General features: G+C 41.0%; 1 protein-coding gene across 1 annotated transcript in view; it reads right to left on the reverse strand.

Annotated features, from left to right (window-relative positions):
* crppa (CDP-L-ribitol pyrophosphorylase A) overlaps positions 1–22,879 on the reverse strand; it is a 48,151-nt gene that overhangs the window by 20,357 nt on the left and 4,915 nt on the right. The window contains exons 3-9 of the mRNA XM_056381527.1: positions 21,744–21,893; positions 15,697–15,801; positions 14,742–14,787; positions 12,392–12,489; positions 7,086–7,163; positions 6,860–6,952; positions 272–403 (exon numbers count right to left, since the gene is read on the reverse strand). Coding sequence (XP_056237502.1) covers positions 272–403; positions 6,860–6,952; positions 7,086–7,163; positions 12,392–12,489; positions 14,742–14,787; positions 15,697–15,801; positions 21,744–21,893 — 702 coding nt within the window. The remainder of the gene's footprint in view (positions 1–271; positions 404–6,859; positions 6,953–7,085; positions 7,164–12,391; positions 12,490–14,741; positions 14,788–15,696; positions 15,802–21,743; positions 21,894–22,879) is intronic.

The raw sequence follows: 22,879 nt of genomic DNA on the forward strand, positions 1-22,879 counted from the left end.
ATATCCTGCCCTCTTAATGACACATTTATTCCCAAATAGACGCACATCCAAGCGTGAGCACACACTAACACAGACAGATGGGTGATAAAAGACAGCAACCTTGCCCGAAGCATAAAAGCATGACAAGATATTGGAGCGAGACACTTAAAAGACATTTCCCATTCTGTTTAGTTTGGCCTCTCTCAAATATGCAGCGCAGGAACTCTGCGCTCACGTGAGGAAGAAATAAAAGAAAACATGGCAGAGGATGGCGGAAGCACAGAGAGCTCACCTTTGACTGATGAAGCTGGATGCCATAGAGGAGGATGTTTCGGAGCTTGGCTGCCGAGGCCACGTCCGCGATTGCCGCTGGCTCCGGCGTCTCCCCGCTGACGGACAGCTCATCCGAACCGCTCAAATGCACCTATCAAAACAAAAGCAACCGCGCCCAATCAGAGAACACCTGCCAATCGTGAAGATCTCTTACCAGAACTGCAATTATGACCCTTTTTGGAGTAGTTACAGCTCATTGTTTGAGCAGTGGTTTAAACATGTTGCAACTCAATAGGCATGTTTATTTAAGGTTGTGTTCGGGGGAAAGTTTGGGAAGTGTGAGCTCTGAGAGTAAACAGAGGTTGGTTGATACACAGTGCTGTCTGAGGATATAATGAGTCTCTAATTCAGTTGTAAATCTTTAGGGCCTTGGGGGTTTATTTTCCCAATTAGGGCAGCATTATCCAGACACACTGGCTCACGTTACTGTGTCATCTCCACGAGAATCCAGAGCGCATCGTATTTCCATAACCATCCCGCTGACAGAAACTTACCTCATGATTTATTCACCGCAATTATTTTGTCATATATCCTTAAGAACTGTGACAGGGAGACGTTAGAGTCGCAAGAATCATTTCAAATGTGTCAAGACATCTGCTCAAAACGAGCAATTATAACATTTACGCCTGAATATCAATCAGACGTTTGCTGTCATCAGGTGAAGTGTGAAGACTGATTATTCAGCACATTAGCAGGTGTTAAACCTCCAGACCCCTGGTTGGTCTGAGTCTATGAGACACTGATACCACAGCGGTATTTGTTCCAATAATATGAATTACTGAACTCCAAAAAACAAGTTAACACAACAGCAGAGGTTAAATCGTTTAAAATGTGTCATTTTCTTTGCTGTGGCGATTTCCTTGGAGACAAAAAGGTTATTAAGACAGATTTACATCTTTTACATCATTTACATCTACAGTAACAATAATATTATCCTCTGAGTTACACACGTTAACATATAGGCACTAAAACCACTCGTGTCTATCTTCGGCCATTTGGCAGGTTCAGTGAGAAGGTTGAAGCAGAGATCTACTTGGAAAAACTAGTAAGAATATCTACTGGAGATGTAGCTGGAACAATTTGTCAATTAATCAAAATTGGCAGATATTTTGATAATCGATTAATTAATGTAAATTTTTCAGTTTTTCAGTTTCTTCAGTCGTATGAAGTAATAGACTGAATATCATATTGGTCGAATACAGGGCTCTGGTTAGGCTTCGTCAATAATAACTCCTTACAGTCCAGCCCAAATATCCTGGTGAATGATAATATGGGGATATTCTGTAATTAGATTATTGTATTTTATGTTTCAGGTTTAAGTGATTAGTTACTAGTTTTATTTGCCACACAAAGCAATACAGTGGAATGAGGGTCAGACTCATCAGCCTGTGCAAAACCTTTGTGATATTACAAAAAATGTTGCATTTGGCGGGAAATATCGGGATATTCAATATTATTAAAAATGTTATGTTTATTATTGATTGCGATCATTTTTTTTTTTCAGTTTTACAGAACTAATCGATTAACTGAAAAAAATAAATAAAAATGAGCTGATTGACTGACAACATTAGCTGCTGCCCTAACGTTCAGCTCACAAACCTTCCTCCATCAGAAGCCTCAAAACACCAGAATGACATGAGGCCACAAGACATGGAGGTGCGGCTGCTGACGTGCATGCTCCGATTCTTACAAAGTGGTTGCTAGGTAACTATAAGGGGTGTTGCCCACAACTTGAATGAGAGCAACAAGTCATTGCCCATTTCAACGTTTAAGTGCCTATATGGAGCCTATACTTACTAACTATTTTTTTTTTACAGTATTTTTGTGTATTTAAATACATTAAATTATTTGTTTCTTATACATTTAATGGCACATGTGTCTCCTTCAGTTTAAGCCATTAACCTGGTTCTGTGATGTTTACATGAGGAGATATTTGGCATTAAATAGAGGCAAAAACAGCAACAGCAGACAGCGGTTAAACCAACATTAATTCAGTTTTCTATTAATTTAGCTTGTTTGTGAACATTCAAACTTAGTTTCACTGGCTAATGAAATGGTAACATAGTGTGAAACATAACAATTGTTGCTATGGTTACTTAATATAGCTCATGCAGTGACTGAGAACAGCAGTTAAACTGTTGACTGAAACATGTTTGAGGTGTCCTAACATGAGTTTAACCTGCCAGTCAGTCAGAAACAAGCTGTTTTTGCGGTGATTACATGAACCAAAAACTCCTGGAACAGACATCAATCACAGATTTATGATGCCTAACAACAGAAGACATGAAGTGATAATATCAACAACATGGGCTTCTCTCTTTGAATATGTTGCTCTGAGACATAACACCTCATTTTCACGGACTGTTTGCAACAGTGACCTTCATCAATCAGTCTGCCTCTCTGGCCTGGAGGCTCCCACCTACACTTCAAACTCAATAACGCCTGCACTGATCACTACCATGTGATCAGACCTGTGACGCATAACGAGGTACGTGTGCAATCTCACAGCAGAGAAGAAGAAAAACACTACAGGTCCTGAACTGAGCCACATCACTTATAACCGTGAAAGTCGGGGGGCTGCTTCACGTTTCTCGTAGTCACGGCTTCTCACACTGAGTCCATGCACATTCAAACGCGACCATGAAATCAGGTTAGTCCGAGGGAAGAGTAAACTTTGTGTGATCTTTTGATAGAACTGGGTTTTCTCTTCCATTAAATGCATTGGTATTTGTAGATATGCAGACTTATAGACGTATCTGTTATATAATGTCTGTGATGTAGACATTTGTAAATTAATTTCTTGCCACTGTTTTCCAAATGATCAATCATTTAGTTGATAAAATGTCAAAAAAAAAACTGGAACTCCAAATACAAAAACTGTTACAAATCACATCCAATATTCTGTTGTTTGAATGATCAATAATCACTCCAGCAAATCACTTGGTGATTTGTTTTAACTTAAATTAGTGTCACAAGATTAAACAGAAGAGGACAGATCATAAAAGAGTAGAGTTAACAGAGTAGAATAGAAAAGTAGAACATCATAGTAAAGATAAGAATAGAGTACAGCCAAGTATACTACAGTACAATAGAATAAAATAGAACAGAATAGAATAGAATCCAGCAGAGTAGACTAAAGTAGAACTGAACAGAGAGAGTAGACTAGAATATAACAGAATATAACACAGGAGAGTAGACTACAAAATAGAACAGACAACAACTGAATAAAAAAGTAGAATAGAATAGAATAGTAGAGTAGAATAGAGCAGAATATAAAAGAACAGAACAGAATACAGTACGGCAGAGTAGAAAAAATAGAATACAAAATAATAGAACAGAGTAGAATAGAATAGAATAGAGTGGTAGGAGTTGAGGGGAACTCATACTCAGACTGTGCGATGTGAATCAGTGTGTGTGTGTGTGTGTGTGTGTGTGTGTGTGTGTGTGTGTGTGTGTGTGTGTGTGTGTGTGTCTTCAGTGCAGTAATGCTGTGTGACATCTGCAGTGAGTGAGTCTTGTTTTGTCGTAGGATTCAGCCTCTGCAGGTTTATTTTTTCCTCATTACCTGCCGTTGTTTTGGCGCTCGCTCCGTGTGTTAGTTGAAAAGGTCAATTTTCCAAATCATAAAAGTGTAAACAGGCCTTTCACAAATATTTAAATGTTTACTGGGGCGGATTTGATCCGTTTGTTTTGTTTTTTCTCTGTGTGAGCTCAGGTCGGTGTTTCTCCGGTGGATGTTTGAATCCGGGCGAACAGTGAGCGGGGTCGAGCTGCGGCGCTCTCCTGGGAGGTGTACGGTTTCCAAACAGCTACAGAGCTCCTCAAGGGACCGGAGGCAGACTACAGGTGACGTTTTTACAAGCGGAAAAACAGAAAAGGTTTGGCTCGCCGTGTAGTACATGAACCTCTATGAATCCGTCCTGTGCCAGATGTCTGTATTCACAACCATGCAAAGAAAAGTTCATTCACAGTGTGGAAAATGGTACCGAGACATGCTTTCACTCTGCCTCAGTCCACTTTCACAACACACAGCAGCTGTTATCTGCTTTCAAAAAGTATAAAATGAAATATACAGTGTTAAAAATATTAAATAATGAGAATGTGTCTGTTTTATGGCTTCAAAGAAGATGATGAAGCTGCTTCCGTTTGACTGAATGAAGTTTGTCTGACGAAGGTCTGAGGACCAAACTGTTGTTAATAAGTGACTATCACAACTCCTACACATTAAAAATAATTAGCAATACATCACAGCTTTGCTCAGTTCTATACACCCTGCTGTTATAGCCCTGCTTGGTCTGATATAACCAGTGTTTTAAAATGGCTAATTCAAGCTAAGGTTAGCTAGCATTATATAGATATGATATGTTATGGATAATATCGAGTCAGTTCAATGACTTTATGCCTCTTCTCTAACTGTGTTGCAATGTTTTTGCCTTAAAGAAGCTATATGCAAGTTTTTGCTATCGCTACACAGCCAGCATTAGCATTAACAGCTAGCAGTATAGTCAAGAAGACATGTTGTGAGTTCAGCATCAAACTTCAATCCTTTACTCTCCAGCAATGGAAAGTAACACCAATGTTAACTCTTGTTTTGCTTCTATTTCTACCACTTATTTTCTTGTACTAAAGTTAGCATGCTAACCACCTAGCCCCACCCTTGTCGGACTGCCTCGTCAGTTCCCGATACCGAGTCACTGCAGTGTCCAGTCTGACCTGGAGAAGTAGCTGCTCAGGGGACGCATTATAACCTCTTGTGAACAATGGCTGAAGCTTTTGGCAAGCGAGAATCACCACCACCCGCTCCCGGCAAGAAACCACGTTTGGTGGCAGAGAAAACATGTAGCTCCTTTAACCATTATCCTGTAATTGTTGATTTATAGTCACAGTAGCCAAATGTTGCATGAGCCAGTTTTATGTGATTAAGTTTCTTATGTTTGCAATCTTTTCAATGATCATAGCAAAGGTTGACATTTTGTTGTGTTGTATAAATAAAAACTTGAAAATCTCAGATTTTTACTTTAACTTGAGCACTGACAAAGACACGCACTGACGTGAGTTTTTTATTGCCTGTGTATGTGGCTTTCTGTGCGAGTGAGAACAAGATTCAAGACAGATGCTGTTGTTGTGGTGTGACAGAGACAAGTCAGTCCTGCACTAATGAAACCTGCTGTGTGTGGACTTGCAGCTTTATAAAAGGCGAGTGTACCTGACTCAAATCAAGGCAGTGATTTAATCGAGTAATGTTCTGTGACATTTGAACTAATTAAATTGGAGTTGTTGGGTTTATTTCTTCATCACAGAGTCGAGAGCAGGCCGTCCAGGTTCTGCTGGCCTCATTACTGAGCTGTATCTTGGCTCTGGTTCTTAGTGTGCGAAGTTTGAGTCAGAGAATTTAAAAAGTTGAGATCAGAAATAATGTGTTTTCTCCATGTAACTTTGCGTGCCACTGTTGCTGTGCAGTCGATACTGGACAGCTCCTGTAACATCAACGTGTTCTTTCTTCTTCACTGGTTTACAAATCTGTCAACAACAAGAACGGCCAACTCACAGCAGGAATGGAAACCGTCTGGAGTCTGGAGCGTGTAGGATAGATCTGAATATGTGAAGTCATGGTGGCTTTTTAACCATTCTAACAGAGTGGCTCTAATGGTCCAGACTGAAATATCCCAACAAACACCAGATGGATTGTCATGAAATTTTATACAGATATTCCCGTTCCCCTGAGGATGAATCCTGCTGACTTTGATGATCTCCTGACTTTTCCTCTATCGCCACCTTGAGGTCCCCTTCTGTTGTTTTGAGTGAAGCGTCTTGACAACATTTGGATGGACAGCCATGAATTTTGGTAAATTTTGTTATGTCAAAATATAAATACATTCAAATCCTCCTCAGAATTTGAATAGAATCATTTACTTTTCTAATGTTTTAAAAAACAGTAAGTAGCAGAGTATTGATAAGAGTTAAATAACCATCTCTAGCAAAACTTGCCCATAAAGATCTTGGAAAACAAAAACAAGAAATTAATCTTATTTCTTTATTTTAAATTGCAGTGACATCTCAGAGTCTCAGTCCCGAGGACGTCTGACGTCGCACTTATTGTATCATTTCCTGTGAGTAAGAAGCAGTTAAGTATGTTGTTTTTTTTTATATACTAACATCTAAACTAAGAGTGTTAGACGAGCTGATATTTGGTAATATAGAATATTGCCATATTTCCTTCCATATGTGATATTTTTCATAGTATTTTTTAGCAGTTTTGCACAATCTACCCTGTTGCTGAGTCCGACCCTCATTTCACCGCTTTGCTTGCTGTACATTGCACCTTGACACGTGACAGACAAAACTTTGAACTGCTGTTTAGCGACAGCATCGCTTATACCTGAAACATAAAATACAATAATATAATTACACCGTAACCTCATATTTGGGCAGCACTGTACTGATATGTCAAATTTTAGATATCGCACCAGAACTAAAGACTGTTAGTTTGTTGTAAATACTCCATAGAATTAGTATGTAGTCTGGATTTGGGATGCAGTGAACTCACCCAAATGACGACCAGCGGGTGAAGAAGAGCTCGACTCGCCGCCTCCAGATCCTTCAGCATGGACTCCACTTCAGAAAGGGAAGAATGATTCACCTGGAGACCAAGGAAGTCAACAACTGGATAAGAAACTTTACAGAGAAGATTCATTTTTCTCCAGTATGACAGAAGCTTTTTTGACTTTCTTTTTTATTTCTCAGAAGAAGTTGTGCTTGAAACAGGAACTTACAGAAACCTGGATGAAGTTCCACTCCTTTAACAGATACCTGCCGTTGTCTCCCTTCAGATCCGGGACGACGTCCAGCTCCTGTAACACAGAGACACCCCGACGTTAAATATTCAGCTGATATTCTGCTTGTCACAGGATCCTGAGTGATAACATTTAAAGCAGGTGCTGCAGCACCAGAGCTCCATAATGCATCTGATGTCGAGTGACTGATCGACTTCAGTGCTCAAAGGTCAAGAGGCTTCTGGTTTTTGTTTCAACCACTTCGTCAGTCATTTAGTGTGAGAGTACACCCACCTGTTTTCCTGCCATGAATCATTTTATGATTAGAGAAAAGGGATAAAAAAATATAAATACACTCAGAGGCTACGCAACTGAGTGGCTTATTTCCATCAGCTGTAATCAGAAGCTTATTAGAACAAATGGAAGAGGTAAAAAAAGTTTTAAAAAAGTTTCTGGGCTCCTTTAAACTTCTGAACTGGCAGGAAAATTCTGTCATATGCAAAAGCCGGGGACAGCAATCATACACAAGCCAACTTAAATTTCATTACGCTGCAAATTGAGTCGAAGGCCGACGCACGGCCAAGAATCGTAAAAGCTTTTTCGCTCAAAGAACCAGGACATTTAGGTCCTGATCTTTCCATTTAGTTTGAGCCCTGGCAAACGAGCAACATGAGGCAACCAGATCGCTCACAGTGTCCACCATGTCCGCTTGTTGTGCCTATAATTACAGCCTGGTACTTCAATTTCACACACGCAGGAAATAAACACAGATATAAACATTAGGAGTCTGCGTTTGGCATCGAGATACACTTGTTCTACTTATTAAAAGTACGGAGAGTAATTGAAAATGTGAAATGGTTATGGAAAACATATGTCAGAGGGTTAATTGGTCTTGAAAGATAACTGCCCATGGCTTCAGGAGGAAAATCATTTCAGTCCGAAATGTAGATTCGCAGGGTTTAAAAAAAAAAATTTGACGTGATCTAAACCAGGTTGGGCATGAAATCCTGAAGTAGGAATGTTTATTTAAATTTAGGCACGGACTGGAGAGCCAAGAGGCCGCGGAGGCTCGACAACTGAACCACTCCGAAGAGGGACAGAAGGAAAAACAAAGTCTCAGAGCTCAGCTCGGCAGTCAGCTGCCCACTGTGAACTTCAAATGTGTCAAGGAACAGACACAGTTTTAGTCATTTGAGTGTGGACGGGTCTAATTTAAAACAATGCAGTGTTTAAACATTAAAATGCAGGTCTCATATTGTATAAAGGTCTCTGTCCATGTGTAGTGTGATTATAGATCAGGTCTAGTTTCTATATTAATACTGTGAAAGTATCAAAGCCTCAGTCCACAGAGAAATGCACACAGCCTGTATTCAGAAACTGAGCCTTAAAACCAGCCGTCAGGACAGTTGGTGTTGATGTAAATACAATGACCACGTACATCAGGTTTGTCCACATTACCACTTACCACATCTGAGGTGCAGTATTTTCTCTTCCCTTAAAAAAAAAAATAATTTGATTTATAAACTTTTGTAAACTGCTTGTAAAACTTGGAAGCCATAACTTCCTCTCCATCAGTGACTGACGGAGAGAAAAGCTTCTCCCCCGTTGTGGTGTCCACAATGTTCCTCGCTCTCTGTCTAAATGACGGATCCTCCTACAGATCGAGGTTAATCACTGAAAACCTTCACTAAGTTGATACATGAGTCTGAGGATTTGTTTTGAAGTGGACTGAATATAAGAATATTATCATACATCAAGATAAAAGGCTTAGTGATAAGGGAGAGAAATCAGAGGAGGTGGTTGGACTCTTTTTTTTTTTTTCTAATGAAATGAAATACTTCTTTCCTCAATTATGTACTTAAGTGTCCATAAAACATCCACTTGTCTGTGTTGAGCCTTTGTTCCAAATTCATTGCAGCCAAATGCCTGAATAATTCATGCATCGGGAATTATGCAACAAAAGGAGAAAGAGTGAAAACTGGTTCAACATGGAGGAACTAGAATGACGGAGTTCAGGCTTTTTAACTCAGAGTTTAACACATTACTTATACTTCAATAACAATAAGAATTTGTCGACGAGCACTTTTTATTCTCAGCTACGACCAAATGAAAAGGTTTTGAATTCTTAAGGCATGGAAGTGCTGTATATGTAGCTCAGCCACCGGTTTAAATATTTACAAGGAAATGATCTTGTATTGTGATGCTTTTGGCCGAGACACCTCTACTATGATTTGTTCTTATATATGGGCAGATTTCCTGTTTGAGAGGCTTTTTCAGATGCTCCTCCCACACTCCTACATTTTAATTTTAAAACACATCACTTTTGCTACATGTACTGTACGTCTGGTGTCCACATTACTCCAGAGTTTCTGATCTGCCTTTAGGAAACGCTGCTGGCCTCCGTTTTTAGATTGAAAACTCGACTCGACAGGAGACCGTTGGAAAGGATGATGTAGACACCAGCCTCGAATACCAGTGGTGAAAGCGACGGGGATAACAAATGACACGCGTTGCTCGCAGCTGTTGTGGAGTTATTCTGCATTTTAACGCTACAACTGTCTTTGCTGTTCCTCGTTCGTGGTATTTTGCGCAACTAATCAACTGCACAGACGACATTCTGCTTCAATCTGCTTGCTTGTGATTGGTCATGTACGTACATGTTTTCAGACGGAGATCGTTTCTGATACAGAGTTAAAACGGTCATCAGACGGTCCCCACATAAATAAAGGTTGATATAAAGGTAAATACTTGACAGATTCATTTCTCTATGAATTTTACATCAACTGACAACTTTTCCTCTCTCTGCGTGAGCCTGGATTTAAACTGGATCTCTCATGTAACATCCTGCTGAGAGAAATCTTCATCATATTCTTACTCTGAATGTCTTCCTCTCTCTCGCATACACACGCTGCCAAATCCTCCACCTGCAAACACACACACAGCCTACACTATACTGTCAGTTCTCAGCTGAGCTTAGGCGGCCCAGCCGTGCTTATCACTGTTATTAGATTCACGTAATGGCACCGGGACAAAGGTAATTCTTCATCTTCCGCTTCTTCCACTCGCCTTTCATCCACCCAACCCCCCCACCCTCCCCTCCGTTCTTCCTCCCCTCCCTGACTCCCTGAAAAGGATGTATCTGGTTCCGAACACGCGCACCGGAAAGACACGCAGCCCCACCAGCCACCTGAGCACAGGCGGGAATGGCTCCAATCAGCCAAGCCAAAGAGGGCCGACCCCGACCTCCCAATCCCTCTCTGGGGCGCAGATCCAGCACCGGACAGCGAGATCTGCCCCTCCTTCACCGGCTGATGAAGGACTTGGAGCGAGTTTAAAGGAGGACGGGCTGTTTGGATCACGGTGGAACATGGAAACACATCACGCGGCGTGCTCTGCCGCCCCCGTCCACTATCAACAGCTACACCCAAGGAATATATATACACATCAAGAGGATCCAGGAAACACGTTTCTGTACATGAAGCCATGTGTGGGCAATTTGTCAAGCTGGGCGTCTGCTCTGGAGAAGACTAATAGCCGATGGGTGTGAAACATAAGCACATGGAGGGATGAACCTGTGGAGTCTCATGTGATCAATACAAAAGCCCTGAACGTTTAGTGAAGCTTATATTGTTATTAAATCTGTGTGGGAGAAGTTTTGATTCAACTTAATTTCATGTTGAGTGACTGAGCAACACAACATGAACCCTCTTCAGTCTGGGGTATGGAGCTGGTTTCAGAATGAAATCAGACTAGAACCGACACCGACAACGATTATGTCGTATCATTATATAATATCTTTGACTTTAATCTGAGTCAAATCTAAATGTCTACAAATCGCTTGTTGCTACTTGTAAGGCATAATTTCAATGAGCTCATGATACAATTCAAGACGACTTAGAGGAGCGTATCAACTTTTCTTATCTGAATTAGTATTAATTTAGCAGCTAGTGAAACACTAAACGTGAGGAGGGGGAGGGTCAGGTTTGATGAAGTGAGGGCTACATGTCTCATCTGTTTCCAGGTGAAAGTGATAGAAACTTATCATGTGCCTCCTGAAGAGCCTTTGAGTTATGGGGAGGTGATTGTGTGACACTGAAATTGGGTTTTTAACTCTGCTACAGACAAACTTTAAGTTCTTGAACATGCTGACTGAGCAGATCAACAGAGGGGAGAAGAGAATTGCAAGAGCAGTTTGGGATGTTTTGATACTTTCTGACATGTTCATTTGCTGCGACTGCTGTTCATTCACAGTCACGTCTCTAAGCCTCAAGATCTGATTGTCAAAACACAGACTTTCTGCTGGGTATTCTCATAAAAAAACAAAAACATTATGAGCTTTACATAGACAGTCCATGTTCATAATAATGTGTCCACCCGTCTTTGCTGAACGAGCTCTTCCCTTCCACAAAACACACTGCACCATCTCACACCAATACACTTTTACCGCAGGGTCGATTTTTACAACATCATCACTTTATTGTTCTAAATAAAACCTTGTGGTCACCTGTCCGTGCAAACAAAGCTAATGTTACTAACATCCATTCTTCATCCTTGTTTTTAAAGAAAGAGGAAAGATTGCATGAGTTACTGGTTACGTGGTTTGCTCGAAGGAAACCAACAGTTGTTGAGGTAAAAGACAGACTTTCACATGTGGAACCTCTGCGTGGTCTGAGCCGTCAGATTTAATTTCTCAGGCCGTCACTCTTTACTGTTTTGCATATGGATACTGTTTTCCATTGTCTATTAGGAAGAATTTCGCAAATCAAATGGAGGATGTTTGTAACATGGGCTGAGGACAACATGGGAATTTGATGTGCCCAAAAAAAGATTAAGAGTGAAAGGGAGGGATGTGAACTGCCGTGGAAACTGGGAGCTTGTCAAGTCTGACTGAGCTGAGGTGGTAGGAAGATGATGAGGAGAAGGCAAGAGGCTCATCACTGAACACTCCATTAGTCAAGCAAACTCCCACGATACAGGAAATATAACTGCCATCTGCTCTCCTGCACGCAGGGGAGTGAGAGGTGGAGGTCGGGGATGGAGGGGGGAGAAAATGAGGAGGAGGAAAAGTTGCAGAGTGTGGATGTCCCAGACAGGCTCCATTAGAGGCCTGACCGCAGATGGCAAGTCTCACCGCCGGGCCACCCAAGTGGAGCTCACAGTGAGTTTGACGGGGGATTGGAGGTGCAGGACGGGAGACAGGGACGGGACGATTGAGGAAAATAAAATATTAAACTGGTGGGAATCTTCAGTAATGCCGTCATCAGCACAACCAAGGTTTTAATCAGCTGTTACTGTCACAGTCTTACCATGTCCAGAGCTCCAGCAGCCTTCTGGAGGGCGTCAGCCAACGTCACAGCTCCTGCTGACCCACCGGTGATAACGCAGGCCGACCGGGATAGAGTCTCTGGAAGAGAAATTAATCAACATTTGTATGAACACAAATCTTCTAGCAGTTATTCTGGTGCCGTCAGCAGAGATCTACTGGAGAAGCGACGCATAAATAACAACTGAATTCATAACAACCAGCCAAGAAAAGCCGATACTTAGAGAGGTTTATATGAGTAAATTCTGTCATAAATAACAGGGAATTGTCTGAGATAGATATTTTAACAAACTTCACTTGTGTTTTACCCTGCAGCCTCACAGCTACAACAACATGTGAGCTAAATTCAGAAAAATTCAACCTCCAAATCTGAAAAAACACTTTTCCCATATAACTCTTCTCCATCTACACTTTTCCTTTTTGATTATCTTAATCATGACATTCACAAGTGGCGTCATATTTAGTGATTTAAGTTATGTTGTTTCTAGTTAAAGTGGATATTTGTAAGTTTTCTCTGGGTGGTTTCTTGCCGGGAGCGGGTGGGGGTGATGGTCAAGGTTTGGCCACCTTTGTGTTTAGAATACAAAAGGTTATAATTTGTCCTCTGAGCAACGCTATGTCCTGAGGGCAGATTGGAGGCTCACAGTGAGTCACTATCGGAAAGTGATGAGACGGGCCAAGGCTAGCTGGTTAGCGTGCTAACTTGAGTAGCAGAAAAGACGTGATAGAAACAAGAGTTAACATTGGTGTTGCTTTCCACCTCTGGAGACAGCTGTTGGCGAGTAAATGAATGAAGTTTGATGCTGAACTCGCAACGTTTCTCCAAGAGTGGTAACGCTAACATTAGCTGTGTAGCAATAGCAAAACTTACAAATATCTACTTTAAGGTAATAATAAAAAACAGACAAGTCTGGTAAAGCTGAAGGGAGCAGATTTTATGTAAAGTGATCCTGTTGACAGCTCAGTCTCCCCTTTAGCTGCTGAGCTAATGCTAGCTAATGTTAGACTGACAGGACAAGCTGCTCAGATCTAAATATTAAAATAGTAATCTGATGTACTTAATGTATGACTAAGAGATTCTGACTATTGTTCTGTGATCTGCTATCATTAGCTGTTGCTTCTGTGCTCAACAGCTATCTAGGTTAAATCTAAGTGGCTAACGCTACATCGTTTACTGACACACTCATTAATCTGGTGTTTGTGAACAGCCGAAACACAGGATCAACACTAATGTTTTAAATATTTAAAAAGTAGTTAATCTGACTCACAAAATAAATGTTGATGGAGCTTATAAAATCTAAAAATTAGACACCTCCAAGCAGCACTGATCCTGCACTCGATTTAATAGGGATAACTGGGCGCAGAGAGATTAAGGTGACAGGAAATTTTATGTTTTGAAGCTGTGGTCTGCAAACTTTTTCACATCCAGGATCACTAAACTGACACAAATTAGACCAGGAACCCCCTCAAGGAACCCTGTGGGTCCCCAGACCCCAGTTTGAGAACCACTGTTTTAGCTGGGTCATTGCTGCAATGGCGCACTCTGGTTCAAATCCTGAGCTCATCACAGCCACTGCTGCAAAACACTGAGGACCTCCCTCACGGCTGTCGCACTTCCACTGAGAAAACAGTTCAAAATTGAACTCGACAGACACACACTTCTCAACAGGATGCACACAGCCACATGTACACACACATATACGCACACACACACACACACACACACACACACACACACAGAGCGGGGTATGCAAGTGCGTGTGAGCACACAGAAACACAAACACACACACACACAAACTGAGACACTCGACAGTTTCTCACACTGACAGATGTGAGAACTTTCTTCCACGTCTTCTCTAAAAAAAAAAAACACACACACAATGAATTCATTGACTTCAGAGGCTCTGGGAATAATCACCATGCACCTTGTGTCACCATCAAACAGGTGATTGTTGGTCCAGGTGCTGCTGGGGTGAAATATAGGGCTGTGTTTATTTCCATTTCTCTGATTGTGATTGTCTCCCTTGTCCTGACTTGCTCTCCGTAGCGTTCACAGACTCCGAACACCCGCCCTGTTCTAACTCAGCTGAACAATGTCACAAAGAATTTCTCCCTCTGAAAACAGTGAGGAGCCATTTTGGTTCAATGTCACCTATTCAAACACTGTTGTGCTGCTGCCTGTCAGACCATTTAACCTGCGGCATCCAGGCTTTCATGTATATACTGTATGTCTACATACATTGTGTGTGCATATAATGTAAGAAGATGAAAGTCCACTATACGCAGTACACACAGGAAATAATGTAATGTAATTTATTACGAAGATCACTCACCTTTGATAATCGACTCTGCAGCAGCTAAATCCCGTTTGTAGGTCACCTGGAGGACAAAATAATATGTTATGGGTCAGTTCATCCAAATTATAAAAAAAACTAACAAAACAACAAAATAAAACATATATAATTTATACTTAGAGGTATCGTAGATCTTAGAAAGTAAAATTTGGAAAGCTCATTAGTAACGTGTCCTTCCAGAAACAGCGTCCTACTTAATTCGCATCAATGGTTCCCAGTGTCACGAGGAAACAGGACATAGGAAATAATATATTTTGTTGCTCTGCCATGTGTGTAGCACCTTCCTGTGTCCCAGAAACTGTTCAACGGAATTAGTAATGGTGAAAAAACACAAAATGACCCTCTGATGAAGCTGCTCTCAGCTCACACAGTCTTGAGGCATTAGGTCACAACTTTGTATTTATCTCTTAGCAAAACTTTGGGAACCGCGGCTCTGGATTATCTTGGATTGTGGAATAACCGAGACACTGTTTCTAGAAAAACAAGTAGCTCTTTAAATGTTATTTTAATGTCATTCCTCAAAGCTTTTAGCACCACAAACAAAATTCAGACTATGTCCATTGTACCAGGGTGGAGACAGAAATCTCAAAAACCTCAGCACATAAAACCAAAACTATCTCCACGGTTAGATAACACTGAGTGTAACTAGAAAAACATGTCTTTTGTAATTTGGATTTAATCCTTTAAAGCCTGAGTTACATGATCTTACAGAGGCTTCAGAACAAAACATTTACATTTCACCTAATCTCTACACGCTAATCCCGGATGTCACATTCAATATGTTAGTGTTTCCCGCTGTGCCAGCACCTCTCACTTTTAATGCACGAGCTCTCTGTGCCGATATGATAAGTACGTAGCGGGCACACAGCTGTGCTGCCCAAACTGTTACCAGAGCCACAATCCCCAACCCAAAGCAGGCTTCTGGCGAGCTCACCTTCCACAGTGTTGGCGGACCCTCGATGAGCTTGGCGTTGGTGCCACAGTACTGCAGAGCCAGATGGAGACACTCGGTGCCAAAGTCAAAGTCGGACTCGGTGCACTGCAGAGGGGACAGGACAGAGAGAGGACAGGCTGTGGACACTCGGTTGGACGATGTGTTTCCATCGCACGCAGAGGAAGTGAGGGACATTGTGTTGTTCCACTGCAGTGCAGATGGAACAACTGTGTTTTACAAAATAAATCATGACTTTATTTCTTTATTGTCCCTTCATTGCCTTTATACGTCATCTACTTTCTCGAACTGTCCTTATTTGTGCTGAAGTATATTTTATGTATTTACTGTCCTGCTTTACTTTGGCCTGACTGTCTGTCTTCCTGTTGTTATATTACCTTCTGAGCCTCTCACCTATCATTGCTTTTGCTTCAATTGTCAAAGTGCTTTGTAAACAAATAGTCTATTACATAAACATTTATTTCAAAAATAAGAATCCAACTCTTTTCTAACAGTGATTTAACAAAACTGGAAGTCTTAGCCGTGTATGGCACCACCAGAGGCTGCAATGAAACAACACGCTAAGACCTGACCTTTTCTTAGAGCCAATAGTGATGCTGAAGTTTATGATATTTCCTTGGGAACTTGAACATGCTCCGAACGTTACTTGTCAATCTGCTAATTAGATTATGACAAAACCTTATGTGCAAATGTCAGTTTTTGGTTAAAGATGGTTCATTCTCTGAGGAGACTGATGGGTAAATTTCTCATAAATCTGCAGTTTAGATTTAAAAATCAGCTGCGCACAAGTAGAAATTTGTAGACTGATGTTGGCAGGAAAAGGTCAGCAGCCAGTGTGACCTCTCACTCTGGATTAATGGAAACCTGGTCACTAGTTTTTGAGATACTTTGGACATATGTTTTGTCCATAGAGGTAATTTTGTCCAGACATCATGATGATGGGGTGTGTGATATATGAATATCTGTGGTCATTTGGTTGGTAGTTGGTTGAGATTACTCACCCTGCACTAAATTCTTGGGCCGACGAACTAAACAACAAAGATCACAAAAGCAGATGAAAACAATATCATGGAAACCTTCAGTAGTAATGTCGGTCTGAAGCCTGTTTGGAACGGTGTCACCTGCTTTTAAGAGCTGCCTCACTTTGCTACTGTCAGAAGAGTTCAGGTTCTGTCAAATCAGAACATGACCTGCTCTGCACTCTCTGATCGAACACTTGTTCTTCTGTCCAGGCATTCCTCAGATAATCTGGCTCTTTCACTTGAACTTTATGCACATATTTCACCAAATATCTCACTATCTGGAGCCATTTTACAGCGTCTTCGCAGAAAAGCAACAGACTCGTAACACGCAGCTGCCATCACCACATTTTTCAGAGGATACTTCACAGGATCCTGTTTTCTTTGGCCGACGGAGCGTTGGCACTGCAGCGCTCTTATCTTTCTGAATTAAGATTTAAAATGTGCAAGTTCTATTTTGTCAGGTCATGAGACATTTTCCCACATTTCCACTGTGCACAATATACAAATGATCGTTCCTGCATGTGCGAGAAGTTGCAAAACCTTATCGTAGCCTGGTGCCAGTGGTGGTGCACGGTTGTTCCATGTTTACTTGTTCATCTGGGTGGAGCAGCATGATCTATTTCAGGATCCTGTAATGTTCCCCTTCTTCTTCTCAAATCTTATTTCCCATTCTCGATCGAAAAGCTTCAACAACACTGTTACCCACAGGAATTAATCTGTGCTGGACGACTCTGTGAGGGGGTTTCTAGAAAATTTAGTCAGTGTTTGCAACAAAAACACCTGTTATTTTCAAACCAAAGATGCTTTAACAACTTTTATCATAAATGTTTAAGCAGCTTCCACTTTATTGGCCCATTTCAACAGCAGAGATCTCACACTGTTTATTCCAGCAGTTTGTTTCCATGGATTTTCAAGAATCGCTTTCCAAGGCTCATTAGTAGGTTAAAAACATGTGGCTCTAGTATATTTTACTGAAGGAAAATGCTACACATGCAAATTTGTCGCTTTTTTCCTCATTGACTTACATAACATAAACATGCCTGACAGCAGCTGCACATGCTATGAGAGAGGGAAAAGGGGCACGTCTGTCATAATCAGCTGAATGTCACATTTTAAAGGAAGAAAATAAATACTAAGGTGTGGAAAATCTATTTAGTTGGAATGCTCAATTAAATTTAATGTGAGGAAAGAGTCAGAACAACGACTCCTCAGGAAGCTGTGGCTCTCTAGCTGCCTGTCTGCTGTTGGGTGCTGAGCAGGAGGTCTACAGGAGACAATGATGACACGACCCTGATAAGAGCGCTGACGCTGAACCAAAACAGTAAAGTTGTGGGCTGTAAACACAAAGCAATGAGCTGAAAGATCAGATCTGGTAAAAGGCACAGCACCGTAAAGTTTACAAATCGAGCAGCTAATTTCACTGTTCTCTGTAAAAAAAAACCACAGATTCTGAGTCAGTTAGCATGAAACTCGTCTTGGCGATTTCTCAGGGTGATGACAGGACGATCTGATAAGGATATGGATACGGATAAGATCAACCAACCCAAGTTCTGCTGTTTTCATTCCAGATGATGTAGATTTATGTTTTGCCTTCAAGTTCATATCAGTGAAACCTGCCTGTTTATGCTGCAACAGCAGAGAGGGCTCATGGTAGAGAGAGGGAGAGAGAGCGCCTTCTGATCCGTCTGATGCAGCGCTTTGACCGGTCGTCCCCCACTCTCTGCAGGTGCAAACATTGGCTGAACATTATTAGACAATGCTGTAAATATGTGCATGAATTTCCTGTATTGCAGGTGCTAGATTTGCAGGAATCAAGTAAATTATGTGCAATATCTGCAATCCCGTAATGAAATTCAAGCCCTGAAGATGCTAAAACACTTAGACGAAAGCTTAGACTAATTTCACTTAACACACAGTCAATTGATCCAGTGTTAATGTAAAAATATTGATTAGACCTGCTCTAAACTGTATCTTTTTAGTATCAGTGCCAAAACTCAGGTATCAGTATCGAATGACTGTATTTAAGTCGTCATTGTTGACTGTGATTTATTCTCCTGAACTGATCTTATTTAAGATTAATATCTTTATAGTTCTTTGTACCAGTGAATATTTCCTTTGTGCTCTGACTGACTGCTGGGAAAGCTCAGTTTGTGAAGATCACATGGAGGTTTGGATTGAGGCGATGAGCTCATTTGGTTTAAAATACAGTCTGGACTACAAAGACGGATTCATGCTACCTGAGATTATACCCGGGTAATATTTTATCAAGCTATAAAAGAGAGGGGTCTTTTATTCCAGGGACCCTGCAACTGAAGAGAGAAATTACAGGAGAAATATGCTCTCGGTCCTGAGGTAATTTAACCTTTAGCATTTTCTCCCAGCACAAAAGCCGTCAGTGAGGACTGGATAAAGTGTCTCCCCCTTTGTCTTTTCAGCCCTAAGTTCCTCTGCGCTCAATAGATGTCGAAATACTAATGTGCAGCTCCGCAGATTTTTCATGCACATGTCCTACAGTCCTAACCTGACACTTTCCCTTCTTTTGAAGGATTGAAGAGACGAAAAACAAGAGGAGAGACTCAATCGACCCCAACCTCCTCCTCCGTCCCCAATGACCTCCCCAGTTTGTCTTAATTTTTGCAACTTGACCGGCCTTGACACCGCAGCACAAATGTGAGCTCATTTTCTGAAAAAGGCCAAAGCCAATAAGGCTCTGAAAGCAATCTTAACATCCAAATGTGCCAGGAATAAAAATAACTGCAGACAAATGGGAGTCCAATTGGAGGCATGCTTTAGCTCTTAGCTCAAAGTTTGCAGCGTTCTTCAAAAACGTGGTTATCGGAAGAACCCATCTAATGGAGTCAAGGTTGAAATAGCAAACTCAAAGTGTCTGAAAAATAAATAGGGTCAACTTCTGCCCCTCCAGTTTCATATTAAGCTTGGCTGCCAAGTCTTTGCAGTAAGCTCCTGCCTTCAGAGAAGAATCGACACATTTACGGTTTACGTCAGCGGATGAATTCTTTCCATTTTTTCAGGTACACATATTAAAACACACTCAACTGCTGAGACTATTAATCCGAATCCACCTAAATGTGCCATGTAATTTCAGTGCCGTTCCACCGTTTTTCCAGCTCAGCCTTTGTTCACTTTTGTTCCACAGACTAATCTGCTGCAGTGTGGCAGAATATATTAAACATGTCATTTCTTTCCCAGATGCAGTGAAAATGATAGCACCAATGCCACAAGCTCCTCAGAGTGAAACCCCGCAGGTTCTGGCACATCAGCCGAACAATGAGGGACTGTAAAGGCCTGATGTGATGTATGAGAACCATAGAGTTCCTTTGTCATCTAAGTGGTGTAATTTTTACAGCATAAATCTCGAGCTGACTGTCATTTTAGCGGATTTGAGAGACTTGTTTTGTAATTATTTCACACAGGCAGTGAGCAGCACATGCCTGCAGGACTTTGATTTTTCCATCTTGTGATATCAAGCGTTGTTGTCGCTGTCATGGAAATCACACTTGTTGCATGAGCAAATGTTTTAAAACAAACTGTGCTTTGACCTCTTCAGTCGATGAGAATAAATGATGAGAATAAGTACATAAAGGTGGTATTTATTTCTCTGCCAGTAACTGGTACTGAGCATCAATTTATGATCAGTTGTAGTAACAGTAAAAACTGTGGGATCAATGAATCAACGAAACAGACTTGCTGAGTGTTTCATGTGTTGCCATATTTAATTCATTAAGTCCCTACAATGAAATAAGAACAGATTTAAGTTTCAGTTTCTGTCTCAAGCTTGTTCCCCTTTTAAACTATCTTATTTTAAGTATCTTATTTCCATCCATACATTTAGCTAGCTAATGCTAAGAAAGGGGTAAATGCTTATTCATGTGTCGAGTGCGATGAGAAGTAGAAAAAGAGAGATGATGCCCGAGCTGAGCTAACTTTATATAAACCAGGATTTGCAGCCACGAATAGCCGTGTTTGCACATTTGGTGCAACATGACAAAGGACGAAACGTCTCACATGAGTCTTCAGTCCTGTCTTCAGAATGTGCCTTTCCTTCCTTCTGTGCACTAATGTCTAAAGCAGGGATGCACCGAGCTGATACTGACCTGGTTAAGTAGACTGGGTATCAGCCAGACGTGACAAACCCATCAGTCATCAAGTCATTACAAAACTGTGTGTTTCCACTATCAGTTACATTCAGGCCAGGCTGCAGACTCAGGTTTTCAGCAGTCCCTAAACTCTTACATACTTTACATAAAAATGATTCCAGTGAGTTCCACACAGTGAGGTTTGCAGACATTAGTCGTGGATCAGCAACAGCAGACACCCAGAGCTGAGGTATCAGGAGAGAAAAAGTCAAGACGGTGCATCTCTAGTCTGAAGTAATGGAAAGAAAACACTCTACTCTAATTAACTGGTTGGTGCAGGTGTCCTGAGCTTATGATTACCACAAGAGGGAATTATTGTTGTGAATTGTGTCATTACTCGTCAGCTCCTAATACAAAATCGTCAGCGTACGGTATCGACATACAGCGACATGCTGCAGTCTACTCTTCGTGCAGCTGTTTATACTGGATGTAATATTGTGTGTGACAGCACGACTGTGTAAACTGTGTATGTGTTGCCTGGAGAAAAGTTTTTCACTGAATGAAAAATCCACTGGAGGCATTTTAATGCATACAACAATGGTTGAAATAATTTTTTCAACCATAAATTTATTGTGAAGGAAGAACATTTGTGTTACCTTTTTAGTTATAGTGACTAACTTGTTGCTATGGCAACATTTTTTGTTGCCACAGCAACAGGAGCTAAGAAACTTAAGCCACAAACTTAACGACACATTTGTTGAACGTCCTGCTGCTCAAACACACTGCACACACAGCACCATGTCGTCATTATGTGTCAAGGTCACAATACCAAGGACGTTCATCATTCACACTAACACACAGGAGGATCTCCCTCATGTGTGTTTTAGGTAAACTAAAGGACGGGTCCTACCCTCTGATAGGCTTGATAGATGACGTCGTATGTGAATCCCTGAGGCATCTCGCTGGCTCTGTATCTGGCTCGCTCCAGAGAGTGGTCCAGGTATCCCTCTGATGTGGTGGCGATCACTGTGGAGACAAGCGGTCGGATGGCTCCCGCTGCCTGGGTGGAGAAAGGAGGATTCAGCTTTTAGTATTTATCCTGAATACAATCATAGAGTTTATACAGAATCTTTGAGAGATAGCATAAATTATGACTAAACGAGCTCTGTAAAGGGTGAATTAGTCTCAGAGCTACGAAATCAAACGCCACGGTTTTCAAAGTTTGGTGTGGTGGTGTAATGATACGATCAGCTCAATATTTATACGTTTTTTTTCCTTATCTATTTCTCTTTAGGCTTATTGTATGTACGTAAGTTTTACCTGTTTTACTTGTTTCTAATAGTTTTTCTTACAAAATTTAGTGACACATCCAAAAAAAAAAAGTATAACATAAGAACATAAATGAGCTCATTTTTAATTGGTATTTAGTGGTGGAAAACGTTCAAAGAAAGAAATGGATGTAAACTGACACAGATCCACACTGGGCAGTGCAAAATGAAAATGAAGCTGCATCAAATTGATTTGAAAATAAATCAATTTTTAACCTCCTAGGACCTGGCACCTCACATTTTAGGTTCTCTAGACCACAATACTAACTTTTTCTCAACAAGGGCCTGGTGACCACATATGAGGATATTATACTGCCACTCAGTAATCGAAATTTAAAACTAATGTCCTCATATGTGGACATCATTTTTCTCAGGTCCCAATCAGCCTAAAAAGCAAAGAGAAATTAAAAATGCACGCCATGCAAGAGTTCGGGTCTTAGGAGGTTAACCAAGAGTTTTCAGTTTGATCATGAACTGTACGACCACGTAAATGAAAAGTTCAGAGAGGAAAGGAAAAGTTTATACAGTGATGTTACACCATTAATGACAACTCCTCTCACTAGATGCAAAATCTGCAGTGTTTTTTTTAGCTTTAATATGATCAAGACTAATAATCATGAATAATAACTCATGAATTATGAATGAAGACCAGGAAATGCTGTAGAAAGCCTTAGAAAATGCTAGTAAGTCGATCTTGAGATGTTCAGCCATCACTGCA

Source organism: Seriola aureovittata, chromosome 7 (assembly GCF_021018895.1).
Source record: "Seriola aureovittata isolate HTS-2021-v1 ecotype China chromosome 7, ASM2101889v1, whole genome shotgun sequence".
Classification (NCBI taxonomy): domain Eukaryota; kingdom Metazoa; phylum Chordata; class Actinopteri; order Carangiformes; family Carangidae; genus Seriola; species Seriola aureovittata.